Source organism: Lampetra fluviatilis, chromosome 57, assembly GCF_964198595.1.
Source record: "Lampetra fluviatilis chromosome 57, kcLamFluv1.1, whole genome shotgun sequence".
Lineage (NCBI taxonomy): Eukaryota > Metazoa > Chordata > Hyperoartia > Petromyzontiformes > Petromyzontidae > Lampetra > Lampetra fluviatilis.
The window spans coordinates 6,622,377-6,647,476 of NC_136331.1; the positions used below are offsets into that span (position 1 = coordinate 6,622,377).

At 52.9% G+C, this 25,100-nt stretch overlaps 2 protein-coding genes across 7 annotated transcripts in view; both read left to right on the forward strand.

The window, feature by feature from the left end:
- The window catches only part of LOC144950298 (uncharacterized), a 48,868-nt gene extending 38,415 nt beyond the window's left edge, over positions 1 to 10,453 (forward strand). The window contains exons 7-9 of one of the 3 annotated variants that reach the window (XM_078880382.1): positions 1,929 to 2,073; positions 2,877 to 9,159; positions 9,345 to 10,453. In XM_078880382.1, the coding sequence (XP_078736508.1) occupies positions 1,929 to 2,073; positions 2,877 to 9,159; positions 9,345 to 9,757 (6,841 nt within the window). In that variant the 3' untranslated portion in view covers positions 9,758 to 10,453. Of the gene's footprint in view, positions 1 to 1,928; positions 2,074 to 2,876 lie in introns of all 3 variants that reach the window. The other 2 variants (XM_078880381.1, XM_078880380.1) reach the window with 2 other exon arrangements.
- Positions 10,454 to 15,877: 5,424 nt separating this feature from the next.
- LOC144950301 (uncharacterized) lies at positions 15,878 to 24,611 on the forward strand. 4 transcript variants are annotated; one of them, XM_078880390.1, is made up of 2 exons: positions 15,878 to 15,904; positions 17,605 to 24,611. In XM_078880390.1, exon 2 carries the CDS (start codon positions 17,622 to 17,624, stop codon positions 22,158 to 22,160), a length of 4,539 nt encoding a protein of 1,512 aa, XP_078736516.1. In that variant the 5' UTR covers positions 15,878 to 15,904; positions 17,605 to 17,621; the 3' UTR covers positions 22,161 to 24,611. The 4 variants fall into 4 exon arrangements, with proteins under 4 accessions (XP_078736516.1, XP_078736517.1, XP_078736515.1 ...); XM_078880391.1 differs by lacking the exon at positions 15,878 to 15,904 and adding an exon at positions 15,908 to 15,966; XM_078880389.1 differs by lacking the exon at positions 15,878 to 15,904 and adding an exon at positions 16,327 to 17,049.
- Positions 24,612 to 25,100: the final 489 nt, after the last annotated feature.

Below are 25,100 nucleotides of genomic sequence, written 5' to 3' on the forward strand. Positions count from 1 at the left end.
GTTAGCGTCGTGGAAGCATCAGACGTGTAGAAACAGCCCCACGCGCACGCCTCGTGCGATGCTGTCTCCCTGCTTTCACTGTGGAATTATCGTTTGGCCATCCGCCAAGTTTGAAGTGTCTAGTCGATTCCAGACATCTTTTGTTCCACTGTGAGAACGGAGCTGAGAGCTGCTGGTTAAAAAACTAAATAGGTTTAATAATTAACGTATGAAAACAGGTTGGGGGGGGTGGGTTTGTGTGGTTGCAGAGCTAAGCTTGACCCATTGCGACATGAACCCGTCGACATGAACCCGTCGACCTGATTCCCAACCCACACCTAACATCAGCAGCGAGTGAAATCTGAACCAAACTTGGCCCACCTCCCTCCCTCCCTCCCCACTTTCACTATCTCGCACTGACCAGCGCGATAAAGTCTGGTCAAAGAGCCCCCCCATACCTTACACGGAATGGGCAAACCTTCATTGGCAAAGCGGCTGTGAAATGCATTATTTGATAGGATAACAAAAAAAAAACACGCATGCATGCTTCTGTATAACATTGTACAGAGAATGACGTTTAGATTTAAAGATTTCGTGACTGCAGGGATTCATCTTCTTGGTTCTTTCGGTAAAGTCACGTAGAAGGGAAATAATAAAACATAATAAAATAATTCTCACGACGTTTCGGCCACAACGCAAGCAGCCGTCCTCAGGTGAAGAACAGGGCTGTCTTTCCTACGTGACTATACCGAAAGAACCAAGAAGAGAATGACGTGCTGTGGAGGTTGTTACCACTGGTAGCAATTTGTGAATAAGTTGAGAGGGAGAGAAAGGATTTTTATATTTATATTCAATTAGGTTTCATATTCTTAGGTTTGTTCGGTAAAGTCACGTAGGTAAAAACATTAAATTAAGAAATTGTAATGTTTTTTAATAAATTTTAATGTTTTTACCTACGTGACTTTACCGAAAAAACCTAAGAATATGAATCCTTGCAGTCACGAAAGCTTCAAATCTAGAATCAATTAGGTTTATTTACCAACCTGTTCGACCCAAGTTGTGTCAGACTAGAGGCGTGTTAAGTCAAGGAGAGGGTGGTGTGAGGAGCGTGTGGCGCGAGGTTTGGGGGGAGTTGTCGCTTCCTTCGTGTTAACCAAGCGAGAGCTGTTTGGATAACAATCGCCCATTACAAGGGGGCGCCTAGGAGCAAAGTCGTTGATATATTTTTGTTGTTTAGACTGGGCTGACGTTTTTTTTTCATTGAGCGTTGGGCTGTGCGCATGGTAAGTGCCAGTGGAGCCGTAGACTTTAACCCATCAGGTTTCACCCCCCCCCAACTTCCACCCCCAACACCGTAAGCTCACAGCACAGCCCCCCATGGAATAGATTCTTCGGTTGTTAATCAACAGCCAACCTCCAGACTACAACATCACGTAATTCCTTAACACACACACAAAACACCCTTCTGATGCCTTCCATTCCGTTCAGCGTTACTTCTTCTGCACTGGTTTGTCCACATTGATAGTTAAATTCTGGCCATGTGACACATTATGGCTGCTCTTGCGAAAAGCACAATGGAAACTCTGATGGTCACTCGGTCAAATTGAGCGTGTATTGGCAGTGGCTTAGTATGCGTCCTGGTGCCAGGAATTAAAATGGTGGGGTGGGGGGGCTACCTGTCCAAATTCCCCCTGCCCCCCTTCTTACCCCTGCGCTTGGGCCCTCTGGCCTGTTCGCCATGGTGTAGTTGCACCGCCTGCACACGCGATAGACATGCCACTGCATCGGCGAATCCTGGCGTAGTATTGTCGCTGCGAGGAGGTGATGTCCGGTGCACCGCTCAAAACCAGGATCGACGACGAGGTGGGCCACTCACGAGGGTGGCATTTTGAAGGGTCATCGAATGCTGACTGTTGAGCCGTTGACCTGTGACCCCCGTTGTGCCGCAGGGAGCTGACCCTCTTCTGGAGCAAGCTGCAGCGGCAGGCAGAGACGTTCGACCCCAACATGTTCCTGGAGTCATGTCGCCAGCTCGCTGCTCTCTCCAAGAACGTCTACCATCTCTTCTTCCTCATCAAAGTCATCCAGTCGGAGGTGCAGCTTCCACACTAGTAGTGCCATTTATGGGCATATGAAATTGGAACGCGTGAATTGTGTCCGTCTTCAGAGATTTTACAGGTCCCCTGTATCCAGTGGCATTGGTAGTTTTAAATGCATGGTGGTCACACACGTCGGCAATATCTCATCACCAATCCTGTTTGCCTAAGAATAAAGACCGAAATTCCGTTCGTATTTATTCTTTGGCAAATTAACACAACTGTAATATAATGAGGCTAATTACAAAACAGATATTTTGTTGATGGGCAGGTCAAGTGCGATGTGGTAGTGTGGCGGTTGGCGCACTGCGCTACGAACCCGGCGATCTGAGTTGGATTCCCGCTCACGGCCAACACCAGCGACGATTATCTGAACCGGTCCTGGGCCTCCCCTAGATTGACTCAGCCTCAAATGACTACCTCGTGCAGTGTGTAAACATCGTCACTGGGGCGACAAAGGCGGCCGAGCGTGGTGCTGGCCACCCGCCCCCTCGTGTACCGTACCGGCCTTCATAGGTGCTCAATAACAGCACTTGCCCCTGACAGTCTGTTAAGGCTACACGGGGGATTCTTGTCTTTGTATTTGAAGACGCTGGCCAGCGTGTAAAGGATAAGTCAAAAATACACATTCGAGGGACTCCCTGGAGCTTCCTGAGCTAACGGAGCTCTCTGTGCCAGCAGTGGCATGACCAGGACATTTCAGGCTTGCACCTTACAGAAACAAAAAAAAGTAACAGTTCTTGTCACGCAACGGCAGTGAAGCGTTGACGTCTGGCTGATGCAGTTCTTCCCGGTGTGCAGACGCAGGCCGTGGGCTCGTCGATGTGCGTGGAGCTGTGCGTCCGCGGCCTTCGCATGGAAACCAAGGAGGAGGGCCACGGCATCACGGCGTCGCTCTGCAAGACGGTCGGCTGCCTGCTGCCCGACGACCTGGAGGTGCGGCGCGCCTGCCAGCTCACCGAGTTCCTCCTGGAGCCCTCCGTCGACGCCTTCTACGCCGTGGAGGCACTATACACGCAGCCCGACCAGCGCTACACCGAGGAGACGGGCCTCATCGCCAACTCGCTGCGCTGCGAGCTGCTGCTCCTGCTCAAGATGCACTGGCCCTTTGACCCCGAGTTCTGGGACTGGAAGAAGTTGAAAAGCCGCTGCCTGATCCTGCTGGGCGACACGGCGCTGGAGATTTGCTCGGCCGAGGAGCTCAGGGAAGCCATCGAGGTGCCCGTCAAGGTGGAGAAGGTGGAGGCGGCGGAGGCGAGCGAGGAGAAGCCCATCATCTCCGCGGAGGATGACCGCATCTCGTGGCGGGAGGTGCTGTCCAACACGAGCCAGCACACGCGCTCCAACGGCCTCAACGGGGGCCGCCGGCAGATGAGGTCCATCGGCGGGCAGCGCATCGCCACGCCCATCTTCCACAAGTGCAGGCTGTGCCGGCGAGAGGTGCTGGGCCACCGCATCGTGCGGCACTCGCAGAAGCACATCGTGAACGGCGCGCTGCTTTGCCCTCTGTGCCCCAAGGAGTTCCGCGAGCTGCAGGACGGCCTGTGGCACGTGCAGATGCATGTGAAGCGCGTGCGCCACATGATGCAGCTGCAGAAGAAGAAGCTGTTCAGCTCGGAAAGGCTGTCCGGGGACGACGACGACGACAGAGGAGGGGACAGCAGCGACAACAGCAGCAGCTCGTACGGGCGCCCCATCAACCACCGCCGGGTGAGGAAGAGCACCGGTTACGGCAAGGATTTTATCACTTTCAGTGACCCCGAGGGCTCGGACGATGAGACTAAAGATCTTTCCTATCTCCCCGATAAGGCTAACGGAGCCGCGGAGCCGGCGAGGACCGAAGAGACCTTCGTGTGCCCGGCGAACGGCTGCCAGAAGCTGTTCAAGTACTTCAAGAACATGTTGGCCCACGCCAAGATGTTCCACGGCGAGGACGAGGAGCTCATCGACGCGCTCGTGCAGCAGCAGGAGGCGCGCCGGCGTAGCTGCCGCTTCTGCAAGAGGAAGTTCGAGACGACCGACCACCAGAAAGACCACATGAAGATCCACCGGGGGCCGTGCCCGTACGTGTGCATCCAGGCGGACTGCGGCAAGCGATTCCGCACCGCCGAGGAAGTCGACGAACACTCGCTGCGGCACAAGCACTTCAGGGCCGTGTGCAGCTACGGCGACTGCCCCGAGCGCTTCAGCCAGAGGCACCTGCTGTACAAGCACGAGGCGAAGCACTACCAGTTCGGCGTGTTCTCCTGCTCCGTCAACGTGTGCGACATGTTCGGCGTGGGCCCGCGCAAGCCGATCTCCAAGCTGCGCGTGAAGCAGGGCGACAGATCGAACGGCGGCGGCGGCGGGGGCGGCCGCGGCGGCGGTGACAAGGCGCAGAGCCGCAGGGGACGGCCGCGCAAGGCGCCCTCGGATCTCGTGATGATGTTGCCAGAGAACCTGGAGGACGGCGACGTGATGGTCGATCCCAAAATGCGCAACGCACTCGGCACCGTCGGCACGGCGCAGGGCTTCGTCAAGGTGAAGAAGAAGGCGCTGAAGCAGTTCCTTTGCGGCATCAACGGCTGCACGCGCGCCTACACGTGGCTGAGGAGCCTGAAGCAGCACATCGTGATGTCGCACGAGGAGCACAAGCAGGTGGTCACCAAGGAGCGCCACCTGCTGCCGGGCATGTTGCACGGCGAGGACGGCACGGCCGGAATGTTTGGCGGCGGAGCGGCGAGCGGCGCCCTGCATGCCCTGCAGAAGGCTCAGCGCGAGAGGGTCCGGTCGCGTCCGCTGCAGCGCCAGATTAGGATCCGGACCGGGTGCACGCACAACCGCTACGCCAAGTGGCCGGCGATCTACAAGAACGGCAAGTTCATGTGCAGCCGGTGCTTCTCGGTTTTCGACAACCCCAAGTCGCTGGGCGGGCACCTGGCCCACAAGAAAAACTGCAACCCTCCCTTTGGGAGGTCTGGGGACAGCGACGAGAATGAATCGAACGAAGCGATGGCGGGTGAGCGGGGGGAGGAGGAATCGGCGTTCAAATCGGAGGATAACGAGATGGTGATGATGGACACATTTAATGACGACGACGACGACGGAGTTGACGGGAGCGATGGCGCTGCTAAGGAGGATCTGGATGACGTGCCTGGTGAATGCAAGAGGTTACTGCCATCCGCCAGCGCGGGCTTCCCGGATGCCCGTGGTGACGCCCACAACGTGATGGCACAGGGGAGGACCCAGGCCACGCGTCAAGAAGCCGCCGCGTTATCGCGCGTGAATATGAAGCAAGGCACCCTCCGGCAGGCCAACTTGCTGTGCTCCGACGCGTCCGAAGGTGGCGAGTTCCAGGCCTTGTCTGGCCATGCCCAGCAGCTCACCTTCGTGAAGACGGAAGACTTCAGCCCGACCGCCGACGCCGACCTGTCCGGCACTTCGCAAGGGCTGGACGGGTCCCTGGAGAGTAGTTCCAGCGACCCGTCCTACAGGCCGCCGCCGCTCGAGAGGACGGACTGGAGCTCAAACTCGTCGGATTCCTTCATCCAGCCGTGCGAGAATCTCATGCGCAGCAGCAGCCCCGCGGCGGAGGTGACCGACCACTTCAGGCAGGCGTACGCCGTCAACTCTCAGGTGGACCCGTCCATCAACGTGGACCCGTACAACCAGCCGTACGATGGGCCGGTGCCGGGCCTCCTGAGCTCCTCGGACCCTCCGCTGCCATCATTCGACGGCTGCGCACCGACGTCTGCGCCGTATCCCTACAGGGCGCCGTTCACGGGCGCCGACGGTGGCGTGTCGGAGCGGCCGCTGTCGTCGTCGTCCTACAAGCCGCCGTTCTCGAGCCCCGAGATCAACCTCGCCGATTCCGCGTACCTCTACAAGCCTCCGCCGCCGGACCTGAACGCCGAGGGCATGATGGGGCAGTACGGCGACGCGGACGGCGGCGCCCCGCCCGGCTTCCGGGCACACGTGGAGATGGTTGGCGTCGAGGCGGTGGAGCCTGGCGCGTTTTCGACCGACCTGCAGCCGTCCGGAGTCTACCCCACCATCCAGGGTGGACTCTTCGGGGAGATGAGCGTGAGCGAGATTTTGGAGACGGTGCGGCAGATGGACTTTGAGAACCCGGACGGAAGGGCCGAGGCGAACGGCGCGGCCAACGCCAGCGTGTGGTCGGGCACCAATTACGATCAGCACTACTGGAGTCCCGGCGGGGGCGACGCCGGCATGGGACAGCCGAGGTTCGGCTTCGACGACGAGTTCTTCCCAGAGTTTTCCGACAGCGTCGACGCGCAGGTCGTGAAGCAGCCGAGGAAGAGGAAGCGATCGTCCGACGAATCTGACCGCCCATCCAAGATGAAGATCAGGCCCTACGTTTGCCACATCTCACTTTGCAAGTACGGGGCGCTGACGCGGTGCGCACTGGTAAACCACTACACGAAAGTCCACAGCTACAGCAAGAACGACGTCGCCCAACTGAGCCACTGCCAGTCCACCTTCACGCCGTTCCGCTGCGTGATGCCCGACTGTAAGAAGTCGTTCACCCGAAATTCCAACCTCCGGTCGCACTACCGTGGGTGCCACAAGATCGACGAAGTCCAGCTGGAGAAGCTGTGCCGCGAGTCCCTCAACGCCCTGGCGCCGCCGACGCTGCTGCCCGACTCGGCGGCGGTCGGATGCAGCTCGGAGGAGATGGCCGACGAGAAGCCTCCTCCTCCTCCGCCGCAGCAGAAGATACTGGTGCCGCCGCCGACCACCCTGGCCACGGGGCTGCCGCAGGAGGACGACGCCGGGCCCACCTGCTCGACTCCCGTGCACCACATCGTCAAAGTGGAGCCCAACGAGGAGCACGGGGCGGACCTTGGCGACGTGGCACCGCCGCACGTGACCGCTCCGGACATGGCTCCGTCGCCGCTGTCGCCGCCGATGAGCGGCGATCGGGACCCGGCTCGCAAAAGTGGTGACATGGTGAAGGAGGAGTGCCTGAGGGAGGCCATCAAGTTGGAGAGGAAATGGAGCTCGTCGCTGAGCGAGCTTTTGCAGTCGAAAGAGTCGCCGGTTGTCCAGGAGCAGGCCGCCGCCATCGCCGGCAGCAGCGGCGGCGGCGTCGGCTGCGGTGAATCCAGCAAAGGATTAAGCGACAAGGCCCTGCAGAACTTCATCAAGGCGAGGATCAACGCGAAGGTGAAGCAGAAGATCAAAAACAAGATCAAGCAAAAGGGCATCCGTTGCACGTTCAAGTGGTGCAAGGCGTTGTTTGACACGGAGGAAGAGCTGCAGCAGCACGTGGCGAAGCACAAGGAAGAGCCGCCCGTCGTGAAGATAATGCGACTCTACAAGTGCAACCTGATCGAGTGCGGCAAGTCGTTCACGCAGCTGTACAAGCTGATACGCCATTACTCCTACAACCACCACATGACCCTGGAGGAGGTGCGGAGCACCATTCCGACCGAGTACATCAGCGAGTTCCGCTGCGACCAGCCCAACTGCCTGGGCTCCTTCACACGCTTTTCGAACCTCCAGCGGCACCAGCAGAGCCAGCACGGCATCAACTTCGAGGCGCCCAAAAAGAAGCCGTTCGCGTGCAACTTCTCGGGGTGTAATGCCTCATTCGGCGTGGCGCTCAACCTCCAGGCTCACATCAAGCAGAAGCACCTCGGCGGCAAGGATGGCCCGCGCCTCTCCGACTCTGACGGCGGCGTCCAGATCTCGGAGTGTGAGCAGAGCGGCACCACGGACGAGAGTGAAGAGCTCAGCAGCTCCGGGGACCAGTGCTCGCTTGAGAACGCATTCAAGGTGAGCAAAGAGGAGACGCCCGACGTCCCGCCGGCCTCGGACGTGGAACATTGTGAGCATCAAAAGCAGCAGCAGCAGCAGCCGCAGCAACAGCAACAGCAGCAGCAGCAGCATCCGCAGCAACAGCAGCAGCAGCATCCGCAGCAACAGCAACAGCAGCAGCAGCATCCGCAGCAACAGCAGCAGCAGCATCCGCAGCTGCAGCAGCATCAGCAGCAACAGCAGCAGCATCAGCAGCAACAGCAGCAGCATTTGCAGCAGCATCAGCAACAGCAGCAGCAGCATCCGCAGCAACAACAGCAGCATCTGCAGCAGCAGCAGCCGCAGCAACAGCAGCAGCAGCAGCAGCTACAGCAGCCAGAGAAGTGTGTTGTGACGGAGGCTCCGCCCGACGTCCCGTCTGCGACTACAAAGAGCGGCGGTGACGATGCTGCACCGCAAGGCCCCCCGCCAACCGCCATCTGCCCCAGCTTACTGAAAACGGAGCTAGAAATGCTAAAGATTTGCAAAAAGGACATATGCAAAGATCAGTATCCTTGCATGCTCAAGGAGTGTGCAGGAGTTGTGCGCAGCCAGTATAGCCTCATGAGACACTACAGAGTGGTTCACAAGATGCCCACGACGCAATTAAATTTCAACTACAAAAAGCTGGTAATCTGTCGGGGCTACGAGTACATTTGGCGCAAGTGGAATGAAGGTTTCCTCGACAAGATGCAGGAAGGGAAAACCGAGACGAAGCCTCTGGAGAAGCCGAAGCAAGAAGGAGTGTGGAAAGAGATGCAGAGTCAGCGAGTGATTAAAGTTGAGCATGACCCGCGAGTGATTAAAGTTGAGCATGACCCTGACATTTTACACAATGGTGTGCGCATGCTGCTCGAGGGTGACCTGGAGCCGTCGGGAATAATCAATCGGTGCGGAGAGCTGATCCCGATGCCGCAAGATTCCAGCTCGAGTTTCTCGACCACCACGACTTTCGACGTCGTGAACGGCAGTGGCACGGAAACTATGAACTTTTTGTCCAACGTGTCTGGATTTTCAAAGGGCGCTCTCGGCTCCCAGAATCAGCTGCGAGCCCAGACGGCGACGAAGCGCGTTCCCGCAAAGCGGCTGGACAAGAAGTGCATCTTGAAGGGCGTCTCGGTGTCCGACCCGAAGCGCAGGCGAGGCCGCCCGAGGAAGCTGCCCGACCAAACGGACGCCGCCGCGGTTGCCGGCACGACGGAGGCGACTTCGGAGCCGCCACAAGCGTGCGAGGGCGCGGCGCAGGTCACCTCGGAAGTGCAGGGAGACGGGGAGTCTTCGAAAGGTGAGCAGCAGCAGCAGCAGGCCGAGACGACCCCGCCGCCCACTACCCTGCCACCACCACCACCCCCCGCGCCCGACAAACGCCCGGCCGCCGTTGAGCGCGAGCGTCCGCTGCAGCAGCTGCTGGAGAACGTCAAACCCGTGGGCTTCGAGTCGTCGTTTATCAAGTTTTTGCAAAACTCGCAGATCCACAGGCAGCAGGGCGGCAGCGGCGGCGGAGGAGGAGGCGGGGGCGGCCGCGGCAGTCGCGGCGGTCACAAGGGGATGATCTGGGTGAAGCAAGCGGACGGCAGGCAGAAGCCCCTGCAGGCCACGCGCAGGGCTCACGGCGTCGCGCCCATGCGGGGAATGGGCGCGGGACCTCTGCACCTGCGACGGTCGGGGCCGGACGCGCACAGGCACCCGGTGCTGCACCCGCTGGAGAACAGGAGGTCGAGCTTCGAGGAGGTGATAGTCATCCCGGGAAAGGTCTCCGGGCACGTGAAGGGGCTGCGTCTGGTGCTGGACAAGCGGCTGCTTCAGCACACGCAGCTCAAGGTGAAGCAGCTGCTGTCCCTGAAGCCTGTGGTGATCCTCGAGAGGCTGCAGAGGAACTCTGATCCGCGGGACTCTCTCCTGCCAGTGGCTGTGGATCTGCAAGCGTAGCGTTGTGCGTTCACACAATGATCGTCAGCAGTATTAATGTGTCTAGTGACGAGGGCTGTGAGCATGTATTAAAAAAAATGAATGAAAAAAAAATGTCACGTTCGGGAATCGACCTTTTTAATTTTATCTATTGTGTTTGGGTTAATTATTTTCTGGAAAACACGTTTAGTTGTAAGGTGGTATGTACATAGTGGTTTTCATTTTCAACCTTGTAAAAAAACTCCCATTACACCAGTGAAACCGCCTGTTAATGTAGACTTATCATAGCAGGTTTGCCTTTTATTTACAAACTATCATGTTCTCTGCTAAGGATACAATTGTTTTCCCCACAATGCCAATGTAACATTTCTGTGTTGTGACCTGATGGTGCTCTTTTAATTGATATTGCCACGTTTACCGTGTAAACTCCACTGGCAACGAAACATTGAGTTTATACTATCAGTTCAGTTTTGTTTTTCCATTTAGTCTTTTTTTCTGGTTTGAGTTTTGACTTTGGTGTATAGAACGTCGCTTTACGGGGCTTGCTACGAAACGACTTTATAATAAACTTAAAAATTAATGAAAACCTTGCAGAGATACACTTGTATGATTTCGTGACCACGATGTATTGCTTTTGACTTATTTGTAACTCAGTAAATGCATTACTTTCAGTCGATGGCTGTTGTCCATTTGTCACCACAGCGGTACCTTGTAGAACAATTGTTTTTTTTACATGCAGAGGAGTTGATGCAAATTCACAGATGAGCATGCCACATGAGCCAAGATTGTTTAACACGTAGGCTTTCGCGACCAATTATTATTCGTAATAAAGGTTTTTGGGTTAGATCGCGTTATTTATAAATGTGTCGTAACCCTCCAGCACCCGACACGGCCAAACAGCAAATAGCCCGATGAAGCTTAATGTAATTACCAGCAAAACGTCGTACTCAAAATTTTAAATGGTGTTGATTCACTCTTCAACACACCGGTGGGCTAAAATAGTGAACTATTTGTCTTTTATATTTTTGGTTCTTTCGGTGGAAGGGAAATAATAAAATAATAAAAATATAAAACTAAATTCTCACGACGTTTCGACTGCAACACAAGCAATCATCAAGTGTGAAATCCACAACAAGAAAATGTGTCTTTTGTAAACGTGACACATTTTTTACGGATTGGCCGTGTCGAGTGGTGGAGGGTTACGACACATTTATAAATCACGCGATCTGACCCAAAAACCTTTATTATGAACCAAGATTGTGTTGGTCCAGGAGGTCCCCCCCGATCAATGTGGATCATTGTATGGATCTAAAATCGTCATCATTATCATCGAATAGTGACTTGGACCAGTGGCATCGTGCCAATGTCATGTACGAGTTGTGAGTTTAATTGTTCTCATTTCAGGTTTCTTGAAGGGCAGTGTCGGAACTTTTTCAGATTCACATTATTTAAATATGTGAATGCAATAATTATAATTGGCTATGCCTTAATTTTAATAATGCATTATAATTGTTTAGAATTTTTTTCCTTTTAAAATGTTAGTCTTTACTATTCAATAAAAAAACTTTTTTTTATAACTTTAATATAAATAAAGTTTTGAATTTGTATATATATTTTTTAAAATAAATTTGCTTTGTCACGTGTATAGAACAGAAGCTTCTTCGGCATGCGGTGAGTGGGCATGCGGGCTCCATGACCTAGCCAACACAGCATCGCTTGCCGGAGTTCACCGAAACTTTCGTATCTTTCGAGGATCTGAGCTCCACGCAATCCAGCCTGGTTAAACCTCGAATCCACTGTAGGCAGGCGATGCTGAATGTCTCTCGCCCAGGGGTGGGCAACCTCCGGCTCCAGAGCCGCATGCGGCGGCTCTTTGGCTGCCGCCTTGTGGGCAGCAATTTACATTAAAAAAAATCTTAAACGCAATTTAACGTAAAGATAATTGATAAAAAATGGCACTATGGAATGTCTTGGTGACAAAATGTACAACAGTCACAATCTGCATTGTTAAAGAAGAACGAAATGAGACAAAACTAAATAGACGCAGATTATTCCATCACCTATTTTGTTTAAGTCGGCACGTGTTGTCATCTGCAATATCCCTGCTGTTTGTGAACAGCTGTGCGTGTGGTGCGCCTGTTGAACTATTTTTGTCAAAGACAAAATCTAAAATTGGCTCCCTTTTTTAAGTTTAGCAACCCCCATCCCTGTTCTAACGGGCACAGCTGTGCCTGTAAAGAGGTTCGCATTTTCTTCTTGGTTCTTTCGGTAAAGTCACGTAGAATGGAAATAATAAAATAAAAAAACATAAAATAATTCTCACGACGTTTCGGCCACACCTGAGGACGGCTGCTTGCGTTGTGGCCGAAACGCCGTGAGAATTTTTATTATGTAAAATTTTTATTTATTATTTTATTATTTCCATTCTACGTGACTTTACCGAAAGAACCAAGAAGATGAATCTCTGCAGTCACAAAAGCTTTAAATCGAAATTTAGGTTCACATTTCCCAAGAATACGGAAGAGCGAACAAGTAGGCATCAGGCCCGGCAGCTTCCACACAGCGCCTGGCTCCAGACACAGAGGTCCTCTGTTCCATGAAGTGTAATGCTTGTACTCTTAGGGTTTTTTCGGTAAAGTCACGTAGGTAAAAAGTAAAATAAAAAAATAAGAATAATAGAAATAAAATAATAAATCACGACGTTTCGGAGGCAACACAAGTCTCCGTCATCAGGTGGGACCGTCACAGCTAAATTTACTGTATCAAGTGAGGCAAAATCCAAGAGACAAGCTCTTAAATACAAGTTAAGGGGGAGGGGTTCATCTGAATGTGGTAGCCAGGGAATGGAACGGTGGGGCGGGGGGGTAAAAGGGAACAATTGGTGCACCTTGGATTTTTCCTCACTTGATACAGTAAATTTAGCTGTGACGGTCCCACCTGATGACGGAGACTTGTGTTGCCTCCGAAACGTAATTTATTATTTTATTTGTATTTTTTTTACCTACGTGACTTTACCGAAAAAACCTAATAGAAAAAAGCTAATAGAAATAATAATAGAAATAAAATATCAATAAAACAATGATTTTATTTCTATTATTTTTATTATTTAACTGCGTGACTATACCGATAAAAACCTAAGAGGATGAATCCTTGCAGTCACGAAAGCTTCAAATCTAGAATGTAATGCTTGTGTCCCAGTCGCGAGAACTCCATCACAGCACCTGTATCTGAGCTTACTCGGTTCAGAACATGCAGCACAGGAGAGTTTCACAGTCCGATCTGCACCTCCCGTTTAGCGCGGCTGGCTACGTGCGGTGCGCAAGAAGTTCAACATACGGATGCCTGACGACCTTTGAACCATCTCAAGAGATGCGGACTGCCGATTTGAATCGGCAATCGTGTCACACGAAAAGTACATGTTCACACAAGCTGTCGAGATGAATCGAGACATTATTTGGTGATGCTGCGTTGGCAGTGATGCAAAGCACAAAACACATTCCTGCGTAGGGAGCTGGTAGGAACGTTGGGTTGCTGGGTCAATGGCCAGGGGCAACGGCGGCGTGGTGTATTCCGCAAATATGCCCGACTGTGAGGGCGGGCACAAGCCGGCGTGAGTAGGTTAAACGTTGAGTTTTATAAGGGCACCACGGGGTGACCAGCCCCACCCCCCAGCCAGCCCCACCCTCCCCACCCAGCCCCTTCCCACCCTCTCCACCCAGCCCCTCCCTCCCCACCCTGCCCCACCCTCCCCACCCAGCCCCGCCCTCCCCACCCACCCCCTCCCTGCACGACGGACGGACACAATAATCCCCTGTGGGCTGGTGGAACCAGTGGGTTCCTACCAGTATAACCAAACTCGACCTGACGAGCATTATATTTTCTGTTTGACACGTAGGCTTTCGCGACCGATATCCAGAAGGTTTTTTTCGCGGGTTCGATCGCGTAAATATAACTCGTTAAACCCACCACGATCCGACAGTCAATTCGTAAGGTTTGTCACGTGAACAAAACGTGCCAATTAGTTACTCATATTCTTGGTTCTTTCGGTAAAGTCACGTAGAAGGGAAATAATAAAATAATATAAATATAAAACAATAAAAATTCTCACGACGTTTCGACTGCAACACAAGCAATCATCATCAGGTGTGAAATCCACAGAAAGCAAATTTGAAAAAAGTGGCGGTTTGTGGAGAGGGGCTGGGTGGGGAAGGTGGGGCTGGGTGAGGAGGGGAGGGGCTGGGTGGGGAGGGGAGGGGCTGGGTGGGGCTGGGTGGGGGGTGGGGCTGGGTGGGGAGGGGCTGGTCACCCCGTGGTGCCCTTATAAAACTCAACGTTTAACCTACTCACGCCGGCTTGTGCCCGCCCTCAGTCGGGCATATTTGCGGAATACACCACGCCGCCGTTGACCCTGGCCATTGACCGAGCAACCCAACGTTCCTACCAGCTCCCTCCGCAGGAATGTGTTAAAAAGTCCCGATTTATGAAGATTTTGGGCAAGACAGCAAAAACAACAGTCCCAGACCACGCCAAGATGCTGTAACACCACACAGTAGTCACTCATTAAAATCACATCGACCTCTAACCTCTCGTGTTCTGTGAAGGGCCATTACCCGAAACGTCGCCTATTATAGATATCTGCTTCCTATGGTTGACGATGCAAAGGAACAACTATAATTGTTACGTCATATGCATGAACTCCTCTAGTTACGAACATGCGACTTCTGAACTTTCAGAGATCGGAACAAACCCAATCCGTGTGTCCAGCTCCATGTTCGGATAGTCGTAAGCCCAACCACCGCGCAATCGATGACGGTGGTGGCATCTACATCTGCAGAACGTGAAGAACCAGTGGCATCTACATCTACAGAACGTGAAGAACCAGTGGCATCTACAGAACGTGAAGAACTAGTGGCATCTACATCTGCAGAACGTGAAGAACCAGTGGCATCTACATCTGCAGAACGTGAAGAACCAGTGGCATCTACATCTGCAGAACGTGAAGAACCAGTGGCATCTACATCTGCAGAACGTGAAGAACCAGTGGCATCTACAGAACGTGAAGAACTAGTGGCATCTACATCTGCAGAACGTGAAGAACCAGTGGCATCTACATCTGCAGAACGTGAAGAACCAGTGGCATCTACATCTGCAGAACGTGAAGAACCAGTGGCATCTACATCTGCAGAACGTGAAGAACCAGTGGCATCTACATCTGCAGAACGTGAAGAACCAGTGGCATTGTAGAACGTGAAGAACCAGTGGCATCTACATCTGCAGGACATGAAGAATCAGTGGCATCTACATCTGCAGAACGTGAAGAACCAGTGGCATCTACAGAACGTGAAGAAGCAGTGGCATCTACATCTGCAGAACGTGAAGAACCAGTGGCATCTACAGAACGTGAAGAACCAGTGGCATCTACATCTGCAGAACGTGAAGAACCAGTGGCATCTACATCTGCAGAACATGAAGAATCAGTGGCATCTACATCTGCAGAACGTGAAGAACCAGTGGCATCTACATCTGCAGAACATGAAGAATCGGTCGCATCTACATCTGCAAACGTGAAGAACCAGTGACATCTACAGAACGTGAAGAACCAGTGGCATCTACAGAACGTGAAGAACCAGTGGCATCTACATCTGCAGAACATGAAGAATCAGTGCCATCTACATCTGCAGAACGTGAAGAACTAGTGGCATCTACATCTGCAGAACGTGAAGAACCAGTGGCGTCTACATCTGCAGAACGTGAAGAACCAGTGGCATCTACATCTGCAGGAGATTACAACTTTTAGAGGCAATCCCCGTATTTAGTGTACACGCCGTACAACACGTTTGGATTCGACAGGAGTTAAAGTTGGGCTTACGAACAAATCGACTTACGAACAGACCTCTGGAACTAAGCTCGTTCGTAAGTAGAGGAGTCCCATGTACTACCAAGTCGGTCAATGCATTAGCATAACTATGACGTTATTACAATATAATTACCATATCATTTGCATAATGTGAACGCGAACAGATTCACGAGAGCGTTTCGATTCTGCGCCCCCCCACACACTGTCCCCCCCTCCCCTCGCCCCGTGACGTCACTCGCGATGACGTCACCGACATAACATGGAGGTACGGGGCTCGCGTCACGTGACCGCTCATCTCACCCTTCTGTTCGGCCTCTGCACAACGCAGTACTGTATCTGATGTTAATATCGCTGCAATTAATATTATTGTTATTGTCGTTACGGTGCCGTTATTATCATCATCACTAATCATCGTTAATGCGTGTCTTTTTTTTAACAAAAAAAAAACAATTCCTGAGGAGAATGCGCCGTGCCTCGTAACGAGTGTTATAAAAGTAAACAGGCGCTTGACTGCAACATCGGTAGCGGTGGTGATGGTGATGATGGATGGTGGTTGTTGATGGTGGTGGTTGTTGATGGTGGTGGTGGTGATGATGGATGGTGGTTGTTGATGGTGGTGGTTGTTGATGGTGGTGGTGGTGGTTTATGGTGGTGGTTGTTGATGGTGATGGTGGTTGATTGATGATGATGGTGGTGGTTGATTGATGGTGGTGGTGGTTGATTGATGATGGTGGTGGTGGTGGGTGATGGTGGTGGTTGATTGATGATGATGGTGTTGGTTGATTGATGATGATGATGGTGGTGGTGGTTGATTGATTGATGGTGGGTGATGGTGGTGGTTGTTGATTGATGATGATGGTGGTGGTTGATGGTGGTGCCGGTTGATGGTGGTGGTGGTTGATGGTGGTGGTGGCCACCCACCCCCTCGTGCGCCGTGTCGGCCTTCATCGGTGGCTACTCGCTAACGGCACTTGCCCCTGCAGTGTCAGCTCTGCCTGCATGGTGGGGGATCTTTGTCACCGATATAAATCATCACGCTGACATCAATCTCTCTCACTCATCCCATGGCACCTGGGTCTGCCACGTGATCCCCTACTTGGCCTCTACGTGCACCTAGCCTGGCACAAGCGCCGTGCTGGCGGTAATGTAAATCATTAGGCTGCCATCAATCTCTCTCACTCATCCCATGGCACCCTGGGTCTGCCACGTGATCCCTTACTTGGCCTCAAGGTGCACCTAGCCTGGCACAAGCGCCGTACTGGCGGTAGTACTGTAAATACAGGTAGTCCCCGAGTTACGATGGGGTCCGACTTACGATATTTCGATCTTACGATGGCGATAGCAATACGACAAAATTGCCATCAACAACCTTAACATCGTTCAAGTATGCAAACGAAGGACATAATCTTGGTGAGCACAGTACAATATGATACGTTACGATACGTTCAATGCATGGTGTGATGCGTAGCTTTAGCGATTTCATTTAAGGTTACGACGATTCGATACGTTCAATGCATGTTAAAATTTTTATAGCAGATAGGATTGTTTCCTGAAAAAACTTTCTATTAAATTGCAGTTCATATAGGTAGGCTAAGAATTTACTGTGCTTTTTTACTTTACATTTTACTGTGCAATACAGTATTGTAATTAATAAATACATACAGTATATAGTTTATACAGTAGGGTACTGTGAATTGCTCTGTTTTGCTAAATTATCACCATTCTTTAAGACTCCTGGGTAGGCTAGGCCATCTTCGACTTACGATATTTTCGACTTACGATGGGGTCGTCGTAACGCATCTCCGTCGTAAGTAGAGGACTACCTGTGATTAGGGAAGAAGCTCAAGACGTTGACGTGGGTTCGAGTTTGAGACCCAGCCTCAGGACGGGAGGAGGGAGATGTCTGGGTAATAATTATGGGTCTGTCTGTACCACGGCGTTGTTAACCAGCGTGCTGTGTACCAGGAGTGGACAACAGTGATATGGAGAAGAAGGTCGAGCAAGGGGTGGAGCAGGAGATGGACGGTGGGATCATAGAGGAGTTGGAACGTGCTGTGGATGGTGGCACAACGGACGAGGTCGGGAATGAGACTGTAGAGGAGATTGAGTGGAAAAAGGAGGTGGACATCGGGGCAACGAAGGAGGTGGAGTTGAAGGAGATGTGCCATTGGACCGTGGAGGAGGTGGAGCAGCAGGTGGAGGAGACGGTGATGAAAGATGTGAATATTAGAACTGTGGAGGAGATGAAATACATTGACAATCAGACTGTGGAGGAGGAGGTGGAGCAGGAGCGAAAGGAGGTGGACTTTGGCAATGTGGAGGTGGTGGAGCAGTTGAAAGGGGTGGACGGCCGGGCCGTGGAGGAGGTGGAAATGGAGGTGGAGCAGGACATGGACCACGGACATGTGGAGTTGATGAAAGAGATGGACGTTAGGGCTGTGGAGGAGGTGAAACAGAGGGTGGAACATGGAGGGGTGGAGAAGGTGATGAAGGAGGTACGCAATGGATCTCTGGAGCAGGTGGAGCAGGAGGTCAAATATGTAAACCCGAAGGAGGTGATGAAGGAGGTGGAAAACAAGGATGAGATGGTGCAGGTGGACCGTGGGCCGGTGGAGGAGGTGGTGAGGTTGGAGTTAAATCAGGTGGATGATGTGGGTCAAGCATGTTTGGATGTGGTTTATCAAACACCAATGCAGGTGGATCACAGGGCCAAGGAGGTGGCAGCGGTGGAGCACATCCTCATCAGCCAAGCACCCTCTGAAGACGGTTGCAGGGCAGAACATTTGAGCAGCGCAGACAAAAATGTGTTTCCAGGTCCCGTCACGACAGACTCCGAAACGGCGGAAAGCCGCCAGAGCACCGTGGCTCCCTGCAAACAGCACGGCAAGAACGTCGACGTCTGGACCGTGAAATGTGAGGGTGCCTCAGGTCAAGGCATCGCGAACGTGGAGGTCCACGGCGGTCGGTGTTGGTACGTGTGCGCAGAGGTGGACTGCGGCACAAGGTTCAGGAAGAGTCGAGACGCCCAACTGCATGAGCAGGTGCACCGCCTGTGTGCCCCCGTCTGCAACGTCGATGTCTGGGACATGTTCGACACCGGTGGAGGGGGCAAGGGGGAGATGGGCCAGCCTTGCTGTGCAAGTCCAAAAAAATCGCACGGAAAAACGATCGCCGCCCAGGAGCCCAAGGTGGGACAGGAGGGAGGTCAGCCGAAGTTTGTGTGCGATGTCAGTGGCTGCAATCGCTCCTACATCTGGCTGAGCAGCCTGAAGAGGCACGTGAGCGTCTCCCATGGAGTCTGCGACGAAGCTGCGACGGAGGAACGTGACCTCGTGAAGCCCGCGGAAGGAGGCAACGCCGTTGAGGAAGCCGAGACGGCCGTACCAAGGCAGTCGTCATCAGAGGTGCAGATTCCAAAACAAAAGGGGGAGAGTGTACGGGCTGACTGTACCCATAACAAGCGTGCCAAGTGGCCTGCGATATACAAAAACGACAAGTATGTCTGCTGCAAGTGTTACAAGACGTTCAACAGCCCGCAACAACTGGGCGGCCACCTGTCTGCCAGGAAAAATTGCGTACCTCACCCACTGTGGATGAGCGATGGTGATGAGCAGAAACAATCAATTAACGTTTTTGATGGTAGCGTGGACAAAGGCATGGAGGTGGGAGGAGATGCCCCATGTGAGTTGGGGCTTTCGGGTGTTGTCAATGATAAAGATGTAACTTCTGAAGATGTTACTCGGTCAAAAATAGACTGCGTTGCTCAAAAGTTGTCAGCACCTGAGTTGGATATGTTGGGAAATGAGCCCCAGAGGAGAGTTCAGCAGTGGCCACACGTAACCGACAAACCTTGTCGCAGTGGCTGCATTTCCCCTTCCAATAAAGGGTGCACGTTGATGCCTTGCGGACAAGGTACACAAGTGGAACGGCAAGAAACTAAATCAAATCTGGTTGCGGGGAGGCAGGGTTCCCCACCCAGATTGAGCTCCGCCGACAGTGAAGTTTGCGATGGAACAATTTCCATAACTAATGTTTGCAGCCTCTCTCTGAGTGCCGAGGCGGAACACATCCAGTCTGAAGGGAGCTGCCCTTCAACGTCTTCTAACACGCCACGAGACTTTTGGAAAACGTATGAAAGCAACCCACGGATGTCTCGCGAGCAGGCCCTAGTAGCAAGAGGAGAGACCAGTGTAAGTGCACCCACCGCTTTTATATGTCCCCCTCCAAACCTTTTGAGCATCTCTCAAGGACCAGCCGAACACAACAAGACCGCCTTCATGGACCCTCAATTCACAACCAAGGCAATCCGCATGGTGATGGGCTTCCATTCGATTTTGGATGAAGATGACGTTGACCCAGGAGTCTCCCATTCCGTTGAAGTTAACGTTTCTCGGAAGCAAGCTGACGCAATGCCCTCGACGGCATTTCCTGCAAGAGTGACGGGCAGACTTATCCCCTGCTGCGTTGCTTCATGCCAGTACAGAGCGGCAACACGGCGTACTCTGTCGGGCCACTACATTAATTGTCATGGCTACAGCAGGGAGGAAGGCTACAGGCTTGCTGAGAACCAATGCATGTCCCAGCCCGTCAAGTCCTTCACCACGAACACTCCAGTGCAGTCGCATCGCCAACCGAATAAGCCACGTATGGGTGGTCTCTGCGGCAGGCCTCCTAGTGACTTGGCAGCATCCGGTGATGATTTCGGAGGAAAAGAGGGTGCATCCAGCGAGAATTCGCTCGATCGGGTGGCCGTGCAAGGGCAGTGTGGGCAAGGCCCAGTGAGTTCAGGAGGTGAAAGTTCACACACGTTAATTTCCCAGCAAACTGCTCAGGCCAGGCACAGGTGGCCCCGCAAGGCACACACAGAAATGCTATTAAAGCGACCCTATGACCTGGCCTGCGCGTGGGAAGATGGCAAGGCCGCATTGGCCGGGATGAGGAAGAAGGTGCCGAAAAAGCTCATGTGTGGAATTAATGGCTGCACGCGCGTCTTCATGTGTCCAGGGAGCCTGAAGCAGCACGTGGCTGTGTCGCACAAGGAATACAAGCGGGCTGCGTCCCCGCAGCAGTACATGCTCCCAGAGTCGCTGGTCATCGAGCACAATAAGGCCGGGGCGGACACGCTGCTCACGCTGCAGAGAGAGAAGCAGGAGACGTGGAGTCCCTGGCTGGCGCAGGAGCGTGACAGGTTGCTCAGTGGGTGCTCCCACAACCGCTACGCCAAGTGGCCGGCAATCTACAAAAATGGGAAATACGTGTGCAGCAGGTGCTACAGAGCGTTCGATAGTCCAAAGTCTCTGGGTGGACACCTCGCTCACAAGACAAACTGCGTACCTCCCTTCACGAGCCCATTCTCAGAGAGAGGTCACCCGCCATGCCAAATGCGTCCGGTGACAGCCGAGGCGGTCAGTTATGTGGTGAACAACTCGGCCGCCAGTGAGTTCTGCATTGTGGCTGTGGAAGGTGGCGCTAGCTTTGGTGTTGATCTGAGAGCTCCAGACGGTTCACAAGTGGGAGGTGGTGAAATTATGAACTCGCAATTGACTGCGGACTCTGGCTTACACCCGCAGGTTATCTCAAACAGTGAGTGCATTGACAACAGCGACTTCACCATCACGAACGTTTGTAGTTTATCAACCAACGCAAACCCTATTTTCTACAGATCTAAAGATCCCTTGACTGAGGGCAGCAGTAACCCAGCCGGCGTGTTTCCAGGAGCGGTGGAGCGGCACATTATCCCCAGCCTAAACCCGCAACACATGCCTCTCACCGGCCACAGAGTGCACACTCAACCCAGACCAGGCTTACAGGGTGAACGTTACTCTGAACACACCGTTGCGCCGATCGCGAGGCGCTTCAACAACGGCATCCGCGTATCTGACGGGATGCCCCCTGCTCGTGAAACGAATTCCAAAAGTCACGTTTGCCGAGTGTCGCATTGTAAATTCGAGGCCCTCTCCAGGACAGCGCTGCTTTCCCACTACGCCGAGGGGCACGCGGTGGAGGAGCGCGTTGCCGAGCCGCGGCGCTGCCAGCCGCCCACCGTGCCGTTCGGATGCCTCTTCAAGGACTGCGACGCCAAGTTCCCCGGCCACCGCGGCCTGAGGCTTCACTACAAAAGCCGGCACAAGGTGAACGACCAGCAGCTGGAGAAGCTGTGCGTCGAAACCGCGGACGTGCGCGCTGCGTCGCCGGGCTTCTCGCCCGTCGAGTGCAGCGTCGTGGAGATGGTGACGCCGGCGGCGGCGGCGGCGGCGGGGGAGGAGGAGGGGGATCGAGCCGCAGGCCCGGCGCTGCAGGCCTCCGGGCTGCCGCGCGCTGCGGACGAAGCAGCCGTCACCTCCCCGCTCCTGCTCATCGTGACGGTCGAGGCGGACGAAGGCCGCTGGCCGGGGGAAGCGGCGCCAGCGCGAGGGCCCGCGGGGAAATTTGGGCGCCGTCCCCCCGTGGGCGAAGGGGCGCCATCGACTCCTGACGCCGGCCCAAAATGGGCGGATCGAGGGCCGAGAGATGCACTCTGAATTGGACGGTTTTTTTGCATTGATCACCTTTGACAAACGTTTGTTGAAAGTGTTAAAAGGACAAAGTTTTGCGAGTCACGAAATGTAATGAAGGATGAATAGCTCCTGTCGAATTTTTTTTTTCAGAGACGTTTTGGAGTGTTTAAGGCCATTTTAAAATTTCAGAAGCAACTTTTTTCTTGTGTTCTCCTTTAAAGTAGCTTCATTTAAATGGCATAAACCCCACCCGGCTTCCACCTTTGTTTTCAGTTGTTCTGCAAAGCATGTACTTCAGACACATCGGGAGCACAATATTTTATTGCTCTGAATGGAATGTTGGTTTTCGTGAAGTTGCCCACGAGATTACCCACCGTCCCCGCTCACTCCCACCTTCTCTCTATGCTTGCCGCGACCACCGCTAGTTGCGTTCAGAGGATTTGGCTGCTATTGTACATTTCCACATGATGATAAGCCAGTTCAGTGGGATATCATTGGTGGCCAGGTCACTTCTGAAAAAGAGCTGTATAAGCTCAATGGGCTTTACTTGGTAATAAAAAAAAGTAAAAAAAAATTCGAAATAGAGAAATCTGCAATACACAATGTTGCAAATTTCACGTTGAAATGCGAAAGTAGAGACAGCAACTGCAAAGCTTGTTGAGGAAGTGGAGCTGAATGAAAAGAGATGTGAACGCTAGGAGATTACATATACTCTGAACTCTGCATAGTGGAGGGAAAGGCGGATTCAATATATAAGCGAACAACACAACGCTGTACATGACCAGGGGATCGGCAACCAATACAACAAGAAGAGCCATTTTTTCCGAATTCCCAGATGGTGGTGGGTCCTTAATAAATAAGGTGTCACAAGGCAGTCGTTTAAAAGAGCCGCAGGTTATACGTGGCCGACGAACCCGTAAGCAAGGAATGAGGGCAGCCACAGAGAGATTGGTTTCTCCGCTTCTACGCTTCACGTGGTTATTTATCACCCAGCACACTCCCAAGAGGGGGTCGCCTTCCGTGGTGTAACGGTCAGCACAATTGGGCTTGCGATCAATGAGGTCGACGGTTCGATTATTTGATTTCCCGGCACGGCAGTTGAAACAATGGGGGGCAGGTTTCTTAAATTCCCCACCTCCTCCCTCCCCCCTCCCCACTACCATATTAATCAGCAGTCCAGGTTGCACCTCCAATTAACACGGTTGGCTACGTACGGTGCGAAGGAAGTTCAACATATGTAGTGTTATTGAGGACACCGTAGTAGGTGAGTCGATCGGCAGGTCATGTATGGTGGAGTAAGCGTAGGTACCCCCCCACTTCTTCCAAGACCCCTGCTCGCATCGTAGAAGAGTAGGCCAAACACCCTCTCTAGAGGGCCTATTTAGAGCTCCCTCTAGTGGCGGATCCTAGCAGTCGTGTGAGCGAGTGATTGTAGGGCTACCCGTTTTTACCTTATCTCCAAGAAAGGTAATAATGCACTTTTTTTTTTGCTAAACCATGGTGTGATGTTCATGGATGTTTACGTGCCTGTAACACCGAGCAACCCGAATTGCATTTCATTAATGGCTACACCCTGCCTGCGGATGATTCTATTACTTGATATTTTTTTCCATTTGCACATGTGAGCCGCGCTGAGGCCATGCCAAGCCAGGCCAAAAGCCGTGCCACCGACGTCATGCACGCAAACGCGGTGACACCCGAGACGCACGCACGCACGCAGATAATGTGACGCCACGTATCCACACAGCGTGCTCGACATCAGAACGCAACCCGCATCGATGGCCCTGCTCCCTGGCTCTGCGCGACTCCCCGAGATAGATTCAGATTCAGATCGGCGTCTTCTGAGGCCAGTGGAGCCAAGTGGTTGGGCCACGGCACGGCACGGAAAATTGCCGGCGGGGGACCCCGCGCGCTGCCTCGGCTGTGCCATTTGAAAACGGGGGGGGGGGGGTATTGGAGAAGTCAAAACCCCAACTGCGAGGTTTCGCATTTTGCTCGAAACGAGGAATATTTGCTCGAGAATATTTTGGCGAGAAGCCCCGTTGGCCGTCGGAAATGTTATTTTACGTTGGCGATGAAACAGACGCTTGCTTATATTTCATTATTGCCCGCGGTGTGCAAGAATGGTACAATAATGAATAAACGGCATTGTACTTTTTTTGTGCAGTTGGGGCGGAACAACAACAAAAAAAACGTAACTTTACACGGCCGTAGCGTGTACTCGTTAAGATACTGCAAAGCGTAATGGGCCCTGGGATGCACATTTCTTGTCAAACCCACTCACACACAGTCGGGAGACACGGTGTGTTCTGTGAACGCGGTGCGTCGTACCTTGCGTTGATGTTGGGGGTTTTTTGTGGGCCGACTACAGCCTGCTTTGAGTTATTCGTCATAAGCCACCACAACGTATCGTTGTGGTGGTTTTTTTTATATAATAAACAAAGTAACTTGGATTTGACACCGTCCTTTATGAAGTTTATTGTGGCTGACATTTTCAATATATATTGATGAAACTATGCGCTGCAGTGAACTTGAGATATTGATCCTGACCCAGGCAATATCAACTTTTCTGGGGGTTTATAAAATATGTACCACTTTGTCGGATGTAAACAATGGACATTAAATGGATATACTAGGCCCTGCCATGGAAATGTGGAATTTCGTCACTAAACCCAGGATATATTGGGGGGTGGGCTTTTGCATTTTTGAGCGGGGAGACACTTTGCCTCACCTTAGGAATTATTCACACACAGATGGGGAGGGGCTGGGTGGGGCTGGTCACCCCGTGGTGCCCTTATAAAACTCAACGTTTAACCTACTCACACCGGCTTGTGCCCGCCCTCACAGTCGGGCATATTTGCGGAATACACCACGCCGCCGTTGACCCTGGCCATTGACCGAGCAACCCAACGTTCCTACCAGCTCCCTCCGCAGGAATGTTGTCATGACTCGCTTGACTGGCAA